The sequence below is a fragment of the Macrobrachium nipponense genome, chromosome 44 (assembly GCF_015104395.2).
Source record: "Macrobrachium nipponense isolate FS-2020 chromosome 44, ASM1510439v2, whole genome shotgun sequence".
Classification (NCBI taxonomy): Eukaryota; Metazoa; Arthropoda; class Malacostraca; order Decapoda; family Palaemonidae; genus Macrobrachium; species Macrobrachium nipponense.
Window position 1 is genome coordinate 44,745,365 of NC_087221.1, and position 13,794 is coordinate 44,759,158.

The window sequence follows — 13,794 nt, forward strand, 5'->3', positions numbered from 1 at the left end:
AAGTGTCATATATGATAGTAAAGTCACATAGCTCTCCTCGCCTAGAGACAAGAGGTGGTACACTGCAAGTTCACTTTGAGAAAAAGGTATTTGCTGAACAAGCAACTTGACTCAGAGATCGTTCCCCCGTTTGCGAGGCATGTACATTCGTTCGTACGTGTATTACAGGCCTACTAGCTCAGGGTACTTGTGAAGACGCATTCTTTTTGCGAACGAGATTAGGTCAAGTGGTTGCTCCGAGTGTCGGGAGAAAACGCCCATCGAAAAGGTAGGACACATTCTATAAAAACTTAGAAAAACTGTTACCTTTCGGGAAAAGAGAGAGAAGTGTGAAAATACTCTCTTTACGTAAATACTTTGAAAAGAGTGACATTGGGATGTCTATATACCTATTATCTTTAGCACAGATGGGTCCGATTCCATGGTTGATTAGAAACGGGATTCTCTAACCTGACTAATACGAGACAATCAATAAGACACTTTTGGGTTTGGGAGTGTAACCTTAGTCAGGAGGGTAGAATGTTATCTTACTGGTTTCTTTATGGGTAGATTTGGGTGTATATGCCATTATGACTTGTTAATCATTTTGTTCTTTGTTATTACCAATTGCTTTGGGAAATAAATAGTATTTTTTATATTTACGCAGTCTTAATAAGCCTCGTGACATCTTACAGACAGGGCACCGTTGGCAACAGGTAAGAGTTCCCAGTTTTTGTAGTTTAGGGGATAAGGAGGGGAATACATATATATTATGTATATTTTCATCTGTATACCAGCACTGCCATTTTAACTACACGTAAGGATCATAGTTTAATTACAGATATTTCGAACATGTATTCAAAGTATCATTTCTTTAGAGATGCAAATTCCTGACATCTTAAATTGAATATAAAAGCAATGTAGAACTATATTGCGAGAAGAATGTCAATCGTCCTTCATAGAATGCCTTGTTTTATTTCAAATTCTTATGTTACTAAAAAATAATTACCTTTTTATGGCGTTGAAATAATGGGGAAGTTTCTGTACTTAGAATAGGATATTATTATTATTATTATTATTATTATTATTATTATTATTATTATTATTATTATTATTATTATTATTATTATTATTATTATTATTATCATTATTAGTCAAAAGATTAAAAGTATTCATATGGAACAAGCCCACAGGGGCATTGACTCGAGATTCAAAGTTTAACCAGACTCGTATTCTTTCCACACAGTTAGAAAGACTTCACCAACCTACTAATAGAAGCCATAATAAATGAGGGTATTCATCAACTCTTTTGATGAGAGACTTTATTAGATAATTAGACATAACTTTAATTAAATATATTAATACATTCTTCTCGAAAAGTTGTCGAATTTTGAACATTGATAACAAATGAGGATATTGACAGACACTTTAGATGAGAAACTTTATTAGATAAATAGACATAACTTGAATCAAATATATTAATACATTCTTCTCGAATAGTCGAATCGAGTCGTACACGAAAGAGATAAAAACATGAACAACCAGCGTGACTGATTCAACAAGAGCGAAATGCACGCGTATTCAAGGAGGGCCGTATAGACCACTTGGCGCTGTTAAACCACTGGATGAAACGCCTCCAGAAACGAAGCTTTCACCGGACACTTCAAAGCTTCCACCATCAACGCCACTTCCAAAAGAGCTTCCCAAACCTCCGGAAATGCTTCCACCTCCGATAGAGCCTCCAAAATCACCACCTCCAATAGAGCCTCCAAAATCACCACCCCCAACAAAGCTATCACCACCACTGACGACGCCACCGGAAACGCCCCCAGTGAGTCCACCACCACTGACGACGCCACCGGAAACGCCCCCAGTGAGTCCACCACCAAATCCACTATCGAATCCACCTCCACCTCTGACATCTACTCCTCCCAAGTCACTACCAATAACCTGACCGACTCCCTGATGGTCAGCACTGCTGAGGGCACTCTGAAGGTCAACGCCTCCTGGAAGAGTTGGGTTCTGACCGTCGCCGACATTGACGAAGTAGACTTCAGGCTTGCTCTTGGGTGGTGCTGGAACGTGGATGACCTTTGGTCCACTGACTGCAGATGCTTTGTTGAGGACGTACACGACATTCTTCTGCTGGGGTGGAGGAACCACAATAGGATCCTGTGGTTCAGCGCCTTCTGGAAGGCGCACGAAGACGATGTTGTGCTCCACCTTCGGTGGTGGGATGTGAGGGGCAGGGCCGACAGGGCGGGGCTGTTCTGGGGCGTCGTAGACGAAGACGTTGCGTTCCACTAGAGGAGTTACGCAGCCTCCAGCGTGGGCGACCTGTCCATCGCCACAAAAGATGGGGCCACCATGTCCAGAGAAGGATCCACCACTGCTGAAGGATCCACCACTGCTAAAGGATTCCCCACTTCCAAAGCTGCTGGATACAGAGCCTCCTCCTCCAGCACCAAAACCAGAGGATGTAAAACCTCCTCCAGTGCCGAAGCTGGAAGACACTGAATCTCCACCAGTGGAGAATCCAGAAGACACAAAGCCTCCTCCAGCGCCTAACCCAGAGGCATCGAAGGATCCTCCACCAGTTCCTACACCAGAGGAAATGAAGGAGCCCCCGCCAGTTCCTACACCAGAGGAAACGAAGGAGCCCCCTGTTCCAATGCTTGATGATCCATGGGACGGCAAGCTATAGCTCTGGAGTAGGGCAGATTCTGCTGCCACCAGTAGAGATGCCCAAATCTGAAAACATGAAAAGGGGTTTTTTTTGGATGACTCTCTGGTATTTAGAATCTTTAAAGATACGTGCAAATGAAGATGAGGAACTAAGGAATATGAGAACACTGAAAAGTTGTTGCTACTGGAAGTACTGGATTTATGAATAACATTCCCAAAGCTAGAGAAATGGACGATACACCGATATGAATCTGGAATAAACTGGATGAAGTGGAGAGCAGTATGATAACTACTTAAAAAGAGTTTAAGTTACCAGCTGAGATTACAATGGTTTACTTATGATAGTATCGTCCGATGTGAATCTGGAATAAACTGGATGAAGAGTAGAGTAGTGTGATAACTACTTAAGAAGAGTTTAAGTTACCAGCTGAAATTACAATGGTTCACTTTTTGATATCTTAGCATCTTCCTCTTTATCTCTTAACAATTTTAATCCACTGTTAAAACCAGGTGAAATCATGACCATCGGCAGCGAGACCTTTTATGCAAGCACTCACTCAGACACTCACCAGTACACTGTGCTTCATGGTGCAGCCGGGATCACGCTGTGAGAGATAAGGCGGTGAAATTCCCCATGTATATATATACCTCGACCCTCAGCCCCTTCACTTCTTACACTAGATGTCCTTCTTTCTTTTAAGCTCCTCCTCCTCCTCTCCTCCTCCTCCTCCCCCTCCCCTCCTCCTCCTCCTGCGGGAAAAGTGCCCCTCCTTTGTTCTTTTTCTTCTTGTGCCCTCGTTATCGTGTATGAAAAATAGTCCCTCTCTCTCTCTCTCTCTCTCTCTCTCTCTCTCTCTCTCTCTCTCTCTCCTTTCTTTATCATCCCTTGACTCATTTTCCTTGGAATTTTTTTTTCTAAGTTTCTGAGTGGAATTCTACGAAATATTTTGAATAAATAATGCAACAGCGAATCCAGCAGGAATTCGCTCTGATAGAACATCCTCCCATATACATAAAGTTTCCACAGTTTTACATTAATCGATTTAGGTCAAATAAAATTGCATTACCATTCGTGAGTCATTCTCCACATTTAAAGTAAGTGACGTCTGTCACGATTATTGTAAAACGAACTCATTAAGATTCTCGGTAGAAGTATTATGGTATTCAGGTTTTTCAACGAATGATTATGATGGAAATTATATGGATTTTCACTCACAATTTTACGTAATTTCAAAATGGTAACATTGAGAAAAATTGGTAAAAAATTCCTAGTGATATTTGTGTGGGAAAGGTCTCCTCTGAAGTCATTACCAAAACAGGTTTGTAAGACCCAGATTTTGATATTTATATATCATGGAGCTTGGAGCTTGCCAGATTCAGTTATGACAATGCAACAAATTGTTCAAGTTATCTATCTGATATCTCTGTACAATGCTATTTCGGTCTTTATCCATTCAATTTATCATTTTGAAACGAGTAATCCTAATAGAATTGTTTTACATGACAAGAGGAACCTTCACTAAGCCTCGTAATTGGTGAATTTCCTAGGCCTACATTCAGCCATTTTATGACGAAATTCGAGTTCCTTATTTTTTTCTCTATAAAAAGAATGTTTTTCCAAAAGTTTCTTTTGCATTCGCCCTTATATTCGCTAGCCTTCGCTCTGAAATACCCTCCGCCATTTATGGGACCATTTCGAATCTGTAAACGCCCCATGGGAATACCTGGAGTTACGTTAAGTTCCCATGGCACCTACCCAATACCCATCCTTTCACAATACAGGATGTCCATAAAGTCCCAGTACCATTTTAATAAATAAATACTTGTAATGGTACTGGGAATTTATGGACACCCTGTACTTCTGATTCTCGGGATGAATACTGATCACACATTGACATAAAATTATATCAATACATTGTTGATCATCTGAAACATCAATATCTGATACCTGTTAAGGGTCTTTGACGTTTTCTGTTGGTACTAACTGTGTGAACCGACTTCCAGGCCGGTCTATTGCCCTTCAAATGGGATAGTTTGCAAGTCACTGGGGCGCAATTGACCCAGCTAACCTTAATTGCCGTCTGACCTAAATCTTTATATTTATGATGTCAGAATTACGTCGAGGAGGGCAACGTTTTGTCGCTTGAATATCTCCTAAGAAAATTTAACATATTATCTTTTAAGAAAAACCGAAGGTCAGAGCGGTTAAAGAAGATGGGAACGAAAACGGAGGGAGAAATATGAAGGGTAACTAAAGAATACTATGTGCCCTGTGATATAGGAAGAATGTCGGTCTTGACTTTTACTGACAAAATGTGAATTCTACCCAAGAGATATCATCTGGAAGACAGCGACAGACGTCCCAACATGTCTTTTGGTCGTTAACACCCTTTACGCCTTGATATCGGTCTTTCCGACTCGCCATATACAGGCAAATCTCTCAGACAAGTGCGTTAATGTGGAGAAGCTTTAATACCACATACCAGAGTTGCAACTATTCGTAGGCCGATACGGGATCATAAAAAAGGATTATATCTAGCATTATTTGAGAGAAACCATACAAAGTTTTACAACTTGATAAATAGTGTTTCGAGAGACAAAAGTAAAGGAAAGGAATTTCGTGGTTAATCTGTTCCCGATATCAAACTGAGCTTTAATAAGTATGAAAGACCTTTATTTTTTACAAGTGCAAAGCTACCTCGTTTCTCTTGATAGCCTAAGTATGATGACGATCATTGCCCTAGTTCTGATAGGTCTAGGTTTAACACCAAATGTGTGTGAGGGAGCCCACCTGCGTGGAAAAACAAGACTCATGTTCTCGGAGTAATGACCCCGATCACAAATGCGGTCACAGCCACGCCTTTTTCCTGTCCGGTTCAGATATTTTTCCAAAACATTTGTGTGTTCGTTTACACTGGCATCCTAACAATGATAACAATGTGTAACATCAGACAGTCCTTCTGCAGATAGCTTACAAACCTGGAGACGAAACCAGTCAGGATTTATAACCAGTATTTCATTCCCTCCACAACCCCCCAACCGCGGGTACATCTGCATATAATAACAAGCATTTCTCTCATTGAACCCGATATGCTTCATGAAGTAATAACAAAATGCAATAGTTGATTTCCAAACAATAGGGTATATTTGGCCATTGTTATTCATTGTTATTTTTTTAGGAAATTATTTTCTTCGCTGAGAATCTGACCTATCTTCGAAATATTAAGTAGAACATTTCATTCTTTAGAGGCTTTTTTGAAGTTTACCTTCCATCTGTCTTATACTTCCAGCTCGATCTTTTTACCGGTTCAAGTGTTGTGCATTTGCATAATTCAACAGCAAGCTATGACGAAACATCTAGAGCGAAGTCTGCTCTCTCGCAAAAGTCGTTATTTCGCCGAAATCACGGAGTAACACTCGAAGCCACAGGCAATTAACCACAAGGCACTCACGGTAAACGCCTAAATGAAATGGAACAGGTAATACTAGGTCTTACTTTCGGCTGGAAAACCAGTTATAAGAGATATACAAAGAAGCCCCGATCTCTGGGAGTTATGCTTGGCAAATTTACTGATTCAGCTCGGAAGAATTTCCTTTTTCGTCTTCTTCTTCTTCATCTTCCTCTTCTTCATCTTCTTCTTCTTCTTTATTACCTTTTAAACAGCTGTTGTAAGATGGTCATGCCTAATGACTAAGCCTCTCCAAAAGTGATGGGCCAGAGGTTAAAACATTTTTTATTTTTAAGCGTTTAGAAGTGATGTATCAATATTTAGTCACTGTGACGGGAGAGTGAAATTATTCTATTTACGAAGATTCGTCATCTCTCTGTTTACAAGATACTTTCTTTTCCAGGTGCCATGAACTAGGACTTCTCCCTGGTTACTACCCCCCTCTCGTAAGTAACCATACTGGTAAGTAATCACACTTGTAAGTAATCACATTTGTAAGTAATCATACTGTTAAGTAACCGTACGTGTGAGTAATCATATTTGTAAGTAATCACTGCCGTAAGTAATCATACTTGTAAGTAACCACACTTGTAAGCAGGCATACTTGTAAGTAAACATACTTATAAGTAATCATACTTATAAGTAATCATACTTATAAGTAATCATACTTAAAAGCACTCATGACTGTGCATTTCATTAAATTGTTCAATAAGATTCCAATTCTTCAGTTACTGACCAGTCGTGATCAATTTTTTTTCTTTCAGACGTGTATCTAATCGTTTATTTATCTCTTTGGCTATCTACTTATTTATTTATTCATTTACTTATTTATTTGTTTCTTTCTTTCTTTCTTTCTTTTTTTATTTATTTATTTATTTATTTATTTATTTAAATATCTATCTATATATATATATATATATATATATATATATATATATATATTATATATATATATATATAGACTGGTAAAAATGTTCTGTAACAACAGAATTCCATCTAATAAAAGGAGCCCATAAAAACACCAAAATGTAGAGAGAAAAGTACCATATTTCAGACTGCTGTCTCTCTCTCTCAGGTATATGAATGAGAAAAGTTTACAGAAAAGGTGGTATTTATACCAAGGGATCCGTCCACAAGTAAGCCAATTTAGGTCACCCCCGCTGATAATCTTCCTTTAATCTTCTTAAGCGTTGGTTGAATGAAGACTTCGTCAACGACATCTGAGATCCACCCGCCTTTTGAGATGTTCATTACCTGCTTCTCTTTTATTAAGGCCGATTCCATTATTTGACTCTTGTACCGGCAGTTGCTGCTATAAATCACACGTGACAAATTCCAGTTTATTCTATGGTTATGTTCATTTATATGGTTGAAAATAGCCGAGTTCTGTTGTCCATACCTAACTGACCGTTTGTGTTGTATTAATCTCTGGGGAAGTGATTTACCTGTAAATCCGATGTAAGATTGGTCACAGTCCTGGCATGGGATCTCATAGACCCCAGAGTCTTTGGAAGATGTCTTTTGTTGGACGTTAATCAGGGATTTGGCTAAGGTATTTGGGTAGGTAAATGCAAAAGGGTTGGATTTCCCAAGGGTGTGGGTTATTCTTTTAATCGTCTCCAGGTGAGGAATTTTTATTTTATTGTTGGGCGTGTCTCTGGTCTTGTCTTTAGGGGGTCGGTAGAAAATTATGTTTGCTTTTTGAATTGCTTTCTCAATTATATGGTCAGGATGCTTTAAAGATGAAAGTTGCTTGCGAATTAGTTCAAATTCTTTTTCCAGGAAATCTGGGGAACAAATTCGTAAGGCTCTTAAGAATAGGTTGCTAGCTACACCTATCTTGATAGTAATGTCGTGATAGCTAAAGTAGTGAATATATGAAAGTGAGAACGTTGGTTTTCTGTATATGGTAAATTTGTATTCTGTCGTGTCTCTGATTATTAAAACATCAAGAAAAGGAATTTTGTTGTCTGTTTCCCATTCAACTTTAAATTTGATGCTGGGCACTAATGCGTTTAATTTTGAGAGGAATTCATTAAAATTACCCCACTTATTATCCCAAAATGTTAGGATGTCATCCACGTATCTCATCCACAGCATGTTTTTGGATTTTATTGCATTTATTACTGTAGTTTCAAAGTATTCCATGTACAGATTGGCTAAAACAGGACTTAAAGGACTACCCATACTACACCCGAATTTTTGCTTGTAGAATGATTCCCCGAATGAAAATACGTTATTAGATGCACATAATTCAACTAACTTTATTATTTTGTCAAGCGCCAATTGGAAATGATCTGAATAAGGGGATAATTTTTCCCTTAAAAACTGAAGAACGTCCTGTACTGGTACTTTTATGAATAGGGAGTCTACGTCAAGGCTTAAAAGTTTTATGTTGTGAAGTGGTATATGTGCTTCTCTGAATTTGTGACAAAAATCTTCCGAATGTTTAATGTTGACTGGGAGAAAAAAGTGCCTAAAAAAGGAGAAAGGAGGCCAGCTAACCATTTAGAAATTTTGTAATTCAAAGCTCCGGCGCATGAAACGATGGGTCTGAATGGCAGATTGTCTTTGTGAATTTTGGGAAGGCCATAAAAGTAGGGTAATTTAGGATTAATTACTTTAAATTTCTCTAATAGTTCAATACTCTTTTTGTCTTGGCCAATTAATCTTACTTTCCGAAAAAATTCTGTGGGAACGTTCTGGAGGGGACTTTTCGTCAGTTTTTCGTAAGTATTTGTGTCGCTAAGGAGCTGGTTGATTTTGTCGAGGTAGAAGTCTTTGTCCATTATTACAATTTTGCCGTCTTTGTCGGATCTACTTATTATAACATCTAACTTTTTTAGCGAGTGGATGGCTATCATGAATCTGCGGGGAACAGGATATACAGAAAACCAACGTTCTCACTTTCATATATTCACTACTTTAGCTATCACGACATTACTATCAAGATAGGTGTAGCTAGCAACCTATTCTTAAGAGCCTTACGAATTTGTTCCCCAGATTTCCTGGAAAAAGAATTTGAACTAATTCGCAAGCAACTTTCATCTTTAAAGTATCCTGACCATATAATTGAGAAAGCAATTCAAAAAGCAAACATAATTTTCTACCGACCCCCTAAAGACAAGACCAGAGACACGCCCAACAATAAAATAAAAATTCCTCACCTGGAGACGATTAAAAGAATAACCCACACCCTTGGGAAATCCAACCCTTTTGCATTTACCTACCCAAATACCTTAGCCAAATCCCTGATTAACGTCCAACAAAAGACATCTTCCAAAGACTCTGGGGTCTATGAGATCCCATGCCAGGACTGTGACCAATCTTACATCGGATTTACAGGTAAATCACTTCCCCAGAGATTAATACAACACAAACGGTCAGTTAGGTATGGACAACAGAACTCGGCTATTTTCAACCATATAAATGAACATAACCATAGAATAAACTGGAATTTGTCACGTGTGATTTATAGCAGCAACTGCCGGTACAAGAGTCAAATAATGGAATCGGCCTTAATAAAAGAGAAGCAGGTAATGAACATCTCAAAAGGCGGGTGGATCTCAGATGTCGTCGACGAAGTCTTCATTCAACCAACGCTTAAGAAGATTAAAGGAAGATTATCAGCGGGGTGACCTAAATTGGCTTACTTGTGGACGGATCCCTTGGTATAAATACCACCTTTTCTGTAAACTTTTCTCATTCATTCATACCTGAAGAGAGAGACAGCAGTCTCTGAAATATAGTACTTTTCTCTCTCCAAAATTTTGGTTTGTTTTTATGGGCTCCTTTTATTATATATATATATATATATATATATATATATATATATATATATATATATATATATATACGTTTTTTCAACATTACCAGATGGTGATCAGTATTATCTAAAACGTTAAGCAAAATGGTGAATCATCAATGAAATAGGAAATATTAAAAGAATCATTTGATGTATATTTCATTATATAAAGATCTACAGCTTTAACCATATATATTATCATTCACTTTTTTTTAAATAAGCGTAGTATTTAGGCCTTCAAATAAAACCTTGGTTAACAAACAAACATCAGAGAAGAACAAGAGGAGTCAGTTTCGAGTCAGGTATTACTGGGAGCAGAATACCACTCGTTTAAGGAGGGCTGTACAGACCACTTGGGGCAGAGGAACCGCCACCGGAAATAACACTACCACCAGAAATTCCAAAGCCTCCGCCGCTTACAGAGCCTCCAAAATCTGATGAAACGCTTCCGCTTCCGCCTCCGACTGACCCTCCGAAACCACCGCCGATACTGCCAGAAATACCAGCAGAGCTGCCTCCGGTAAATCCACCTCCGATTGCTCCTCCCGATCCGCCTCCAATGACCTGGCCGACTCCCTGGTGGGTAGCGCTGCTGAGGGCAGTCTGAAGATCAACGCCTCCTGGAAGAGTTGGGTTCTGGCCGTCGCCCACGTTGACGAAGTAGACTTCAGGCTGGCTCTTGGGTGGTGCTGGAACCTGGATGACCTTCTGTCCACCTGCTGCAGTTCCCTTGTTGAGGACGTAAACAATATTCTTCTGCTGGGGTGGAGGAACTACAATAGGGTCCTGTCCTGCAGCGCCTTCTGGAAGACGCACGAAGACGATGTTATGCTCGACCTTTGGTGCTGGGATGTTAGGGCGAGGGCCGACATGTCGGGGTTGTGCAGGGACGTCATAGACGTAGACGTTACGTTGCACCTGAGGAGTAAAACCTCCACTGGAAAAGCCTCCACTGGAAACACCTCCACTGGAAAAGCCTCCACTGGAAACACCTCCACTGGAAAAACCTCCACTGGAAACATCTCCACTGGAAAAGCCTCCACTGGAAACACCACTGGAAAAGCCTCCGCTGCTGAACCCTCCACCACTGCCAAAACCAGATGATACAAAACCTCCTCCAGTACTCCCTCCGGATGACACAAAGGATCCACCACCAGTCCCTACTCCTGAGGAACCGAAGGACCCTCCTCCTGTACCGAAACTCAGTGATCCACCGGAAGTGCTGCGACCAGGTAGGCTGTAGCCCTGCAGTGGTGAGGACTCTGCTGCCACCAGCAGAGACACGAGTATCTGTAGGCAAGAATAGGATACTGGTGTTGAGATTCACTAGTATTTACTCTGTAAGGATACATTTGATGAAATTGAGATATTTGCAGATAAAACTGACGCATGAAAACAAAATATTTGGGGAAAATCAGTAAAAGGAAGTTGTAACTTTGCTGAGTAACAGTTTCAAATCAAAAGAATAAAATATTTACGTAAAGATAGTTTTAAAACGAAAGTCAGTCTTATGCAAATAACTACACTGAATTACATAACAGTACAATCTGGTACTAAATAACTATAATAACAGTTACATGAGTCTTTTTCAAAAATGAAAATATAGTTAATTACGTCTCGCATAGTCACTGTACTCACCAGCACCGTTTGCTTCATTGTAGTGGTATTATTAGCAGTAGTAGTATTAGTCGTGATTTCCCTCTGGAACGGCTCCTCTTGCAGTAGCTGAAGACGGCGTTGTGTGATGACTGTGGCCAGTCCGTTGTCTATTTATATACCTAGTGTTCCAGAACTCTTCACTTCAATTGATGTCCCTCTTTCCCTTTCATATTCCTACTACTTTTCCTCCTCCTCTTCCTCCTTCTTACCCTCCTTACCCTCCACCTCCTCCCTCTTACCCTCCTTACCCTCCTCCTCCTCCTCCTCTTCCCTGGGTAATCCTGGAGTTCGCAATGCTAAAAGATTAGCTAATAGAAAAAATCTGGACATGCTTTAAGAAACCGTAAATGGGCGTCTGGAGAATGGACAGACTTTGAGTCTTTTCCTCCTTATATTTTTTTCCTCCTTGTTGCCTACTGAGAAAAACGTCATGAGTGAAAGTTTTTTTATAAGGAAAGTCTTCTTTTATTTGTAGGTACTGTTTTTCTTAACATTTTTAGCAAATGTTGTCCTCATAATGCATTTTACATGGCTGTCACTTACCTTACTCAAAATTCCATCTCTCAAAGTATTTATTTTATACATCGTGTTTTTTAATTTTTTATTTTTATTTTTTTAGCATATTGTGCATTTTGTGCATCATGTGCTTTGAAAACTCCCCTCGAGTAATATTACGTCTCAAAACATTTGCTTCGAGATCACATAACTCGCAATATCATTTCTGCAAAGAATGATAGTAAAGAATGGTAAATAACCAACATTTCTACTTCAAGAATGGATCCATTACATTAACTTTCCAGAGTTATTATTATTTGAAACGTTTGATATAAAATAAATAGTAATTCAGTTTACATCTCTGACCTAAGAATAAATGTCCTCATATGACTGCTGATCCTCGTAATATGGCTCTGTCATTCTACAAATATGGTTCTTCGATCTTCGCTAAAGATGATACAGAATTCTGGTACATTAAGACAAATAGACAGTAACTCCCTCATGTTAATTACCCGCAAAGAGCATAATTATACTTACAAAGAATACAATAATAAAAAAAATGGGATATAACCATCTGTCTTCAGACAATACGCTCTATAATGCAGGCTATTTGACCTGGACAAGCTTCAGAGTTGTAAAATAGGCATATGTAATTCTCCTAGGAATCTGCGTTATTCTCCACAGTGTTCTACCTTCCTCACGGATACACGTTCCACTAATGGAATCTTGATATATAATGTAATAATAATAATAATAATAATAATAATAATAATAATAATAATAATAATAATAATAATAATAATAATAATAATAATAATAATAATAATAATAATAATAATTGGAAAGCCCCAGGTCCCGATGATTTCCGTGGATACTGGCTCAAAAACTTCAAGGCTCTACACCCACGAATAGCAGAACAACTCCAGCATAGTATCATAAATCACCATACGCCCAAATGGATGATGACAGGATGAACATCCTCTGTACAAAAAGACAAGAGTAAGGGAAATATGGCCGGTAACTATCGGCCGATCACCTGCCTACCAATAATGTGGAAGTTACTAACAGGTATCATCAGTGAAAGGCTGCACAACTACCTAGAGGATATAAACACCATCCCCCACCAACAGAAAGGCTGCAGAAGGAAGTGTAGGGGCACAAAAGACCAACTCCTAATAGACAAAATGGTATTGAAGAACAGTAGGAGAAGGAAAACCAACCTAAGCATGGCATGGATAGACTATAAGAAATCCTTCAATATGATACCACACACATGGCTAATAGAAAGCCTGGAAATACATGGGGCAGTGGAAAACACAACCAGCTTCCTCAAAAATACAATTCACAACTGGAATACAATACTTACAAGCACTGGAATAAGACAGCAGAGGTTAATATCAGGAGAGGGATCTTCCAGGCGACTCACAGTCCCCACAACTCTTCGTAGTAGCCATGATTCCCATGACAAAAGTACTGCAGAAGATGGATGCTGGGTACCAACTCAAGAAAAGAGGCAACAGAATTAACCATCTGATGTTCATGGACGACATCAAGCTGTATAGTAAGAGCATCAGGGAAATAGATACCTTAATCCAGACTGTAAGGATTGTATCTGGGGACATCAGGATATAGTTTGGAATAGAAAAATGCGCCTTAGTTAACATACAAAAGGGCAAAGTAACAAGGACTGAAGGGATAAAGCTACCACGTGGGACCAGCATC

At 39.2% G+C, this 13,794-nt stretch overlaps 2 protein-coding genes across 2 annotated transcripts; both read right to left on the bottom strand.

The window, feature by feature from the left end:
* Positions 1-1,406: 1,406 nt before the first annotated feature.
* LOC135204272 (keratin, type II cytoskeletal 1-like) lies at positions 1,407-3,329 on the bottom strand. The gene is made up of 2 exons (XM_064234415.1): positions 3,234-3,329; positions 1,407-2,730 (listed from the first exon to the last, which is right to left on the bottom strand). The coding sequence occupies exons 1-2, from the start codon at positions 3,249-3,251 to the stop codon at positions 1,561-1,563; spliced, it is 1,188 nt and encodes a 395-aa protein (XP_064090485.1). The 5' UTR covers positions 3,252-3,329; the 3' UTR covers positions 1,407-1,560.
* Positions 3,330-10,072: 6,743 nt separating this feature from the next.
* On the bottom strand, positions 10,073-11,659 carry LOC135203875 (keratin, type II cytoskeletal 3-like). The gene is made up of 2 exons (XM_064233822.1): positions 11,557-11,659; positions 10,073-11,208 (listed from the first exon to the last, which is right to left on the bottom strand). The coding sequence occupies exons 1-2, from the start codon at positions 11,572-11,574 to the stop codon at positions 10,249-10,251; spliced, it is 978 nt and encodes a 325-aa protein (XP_064089892.1). The 5' UTR covers positions 11,575-11,659; the 3' UTR covers positions 10,073-10,248.
* Between the last annotated feature and the right edge of the window lie 2,135 nt (positions 11,660-13,794).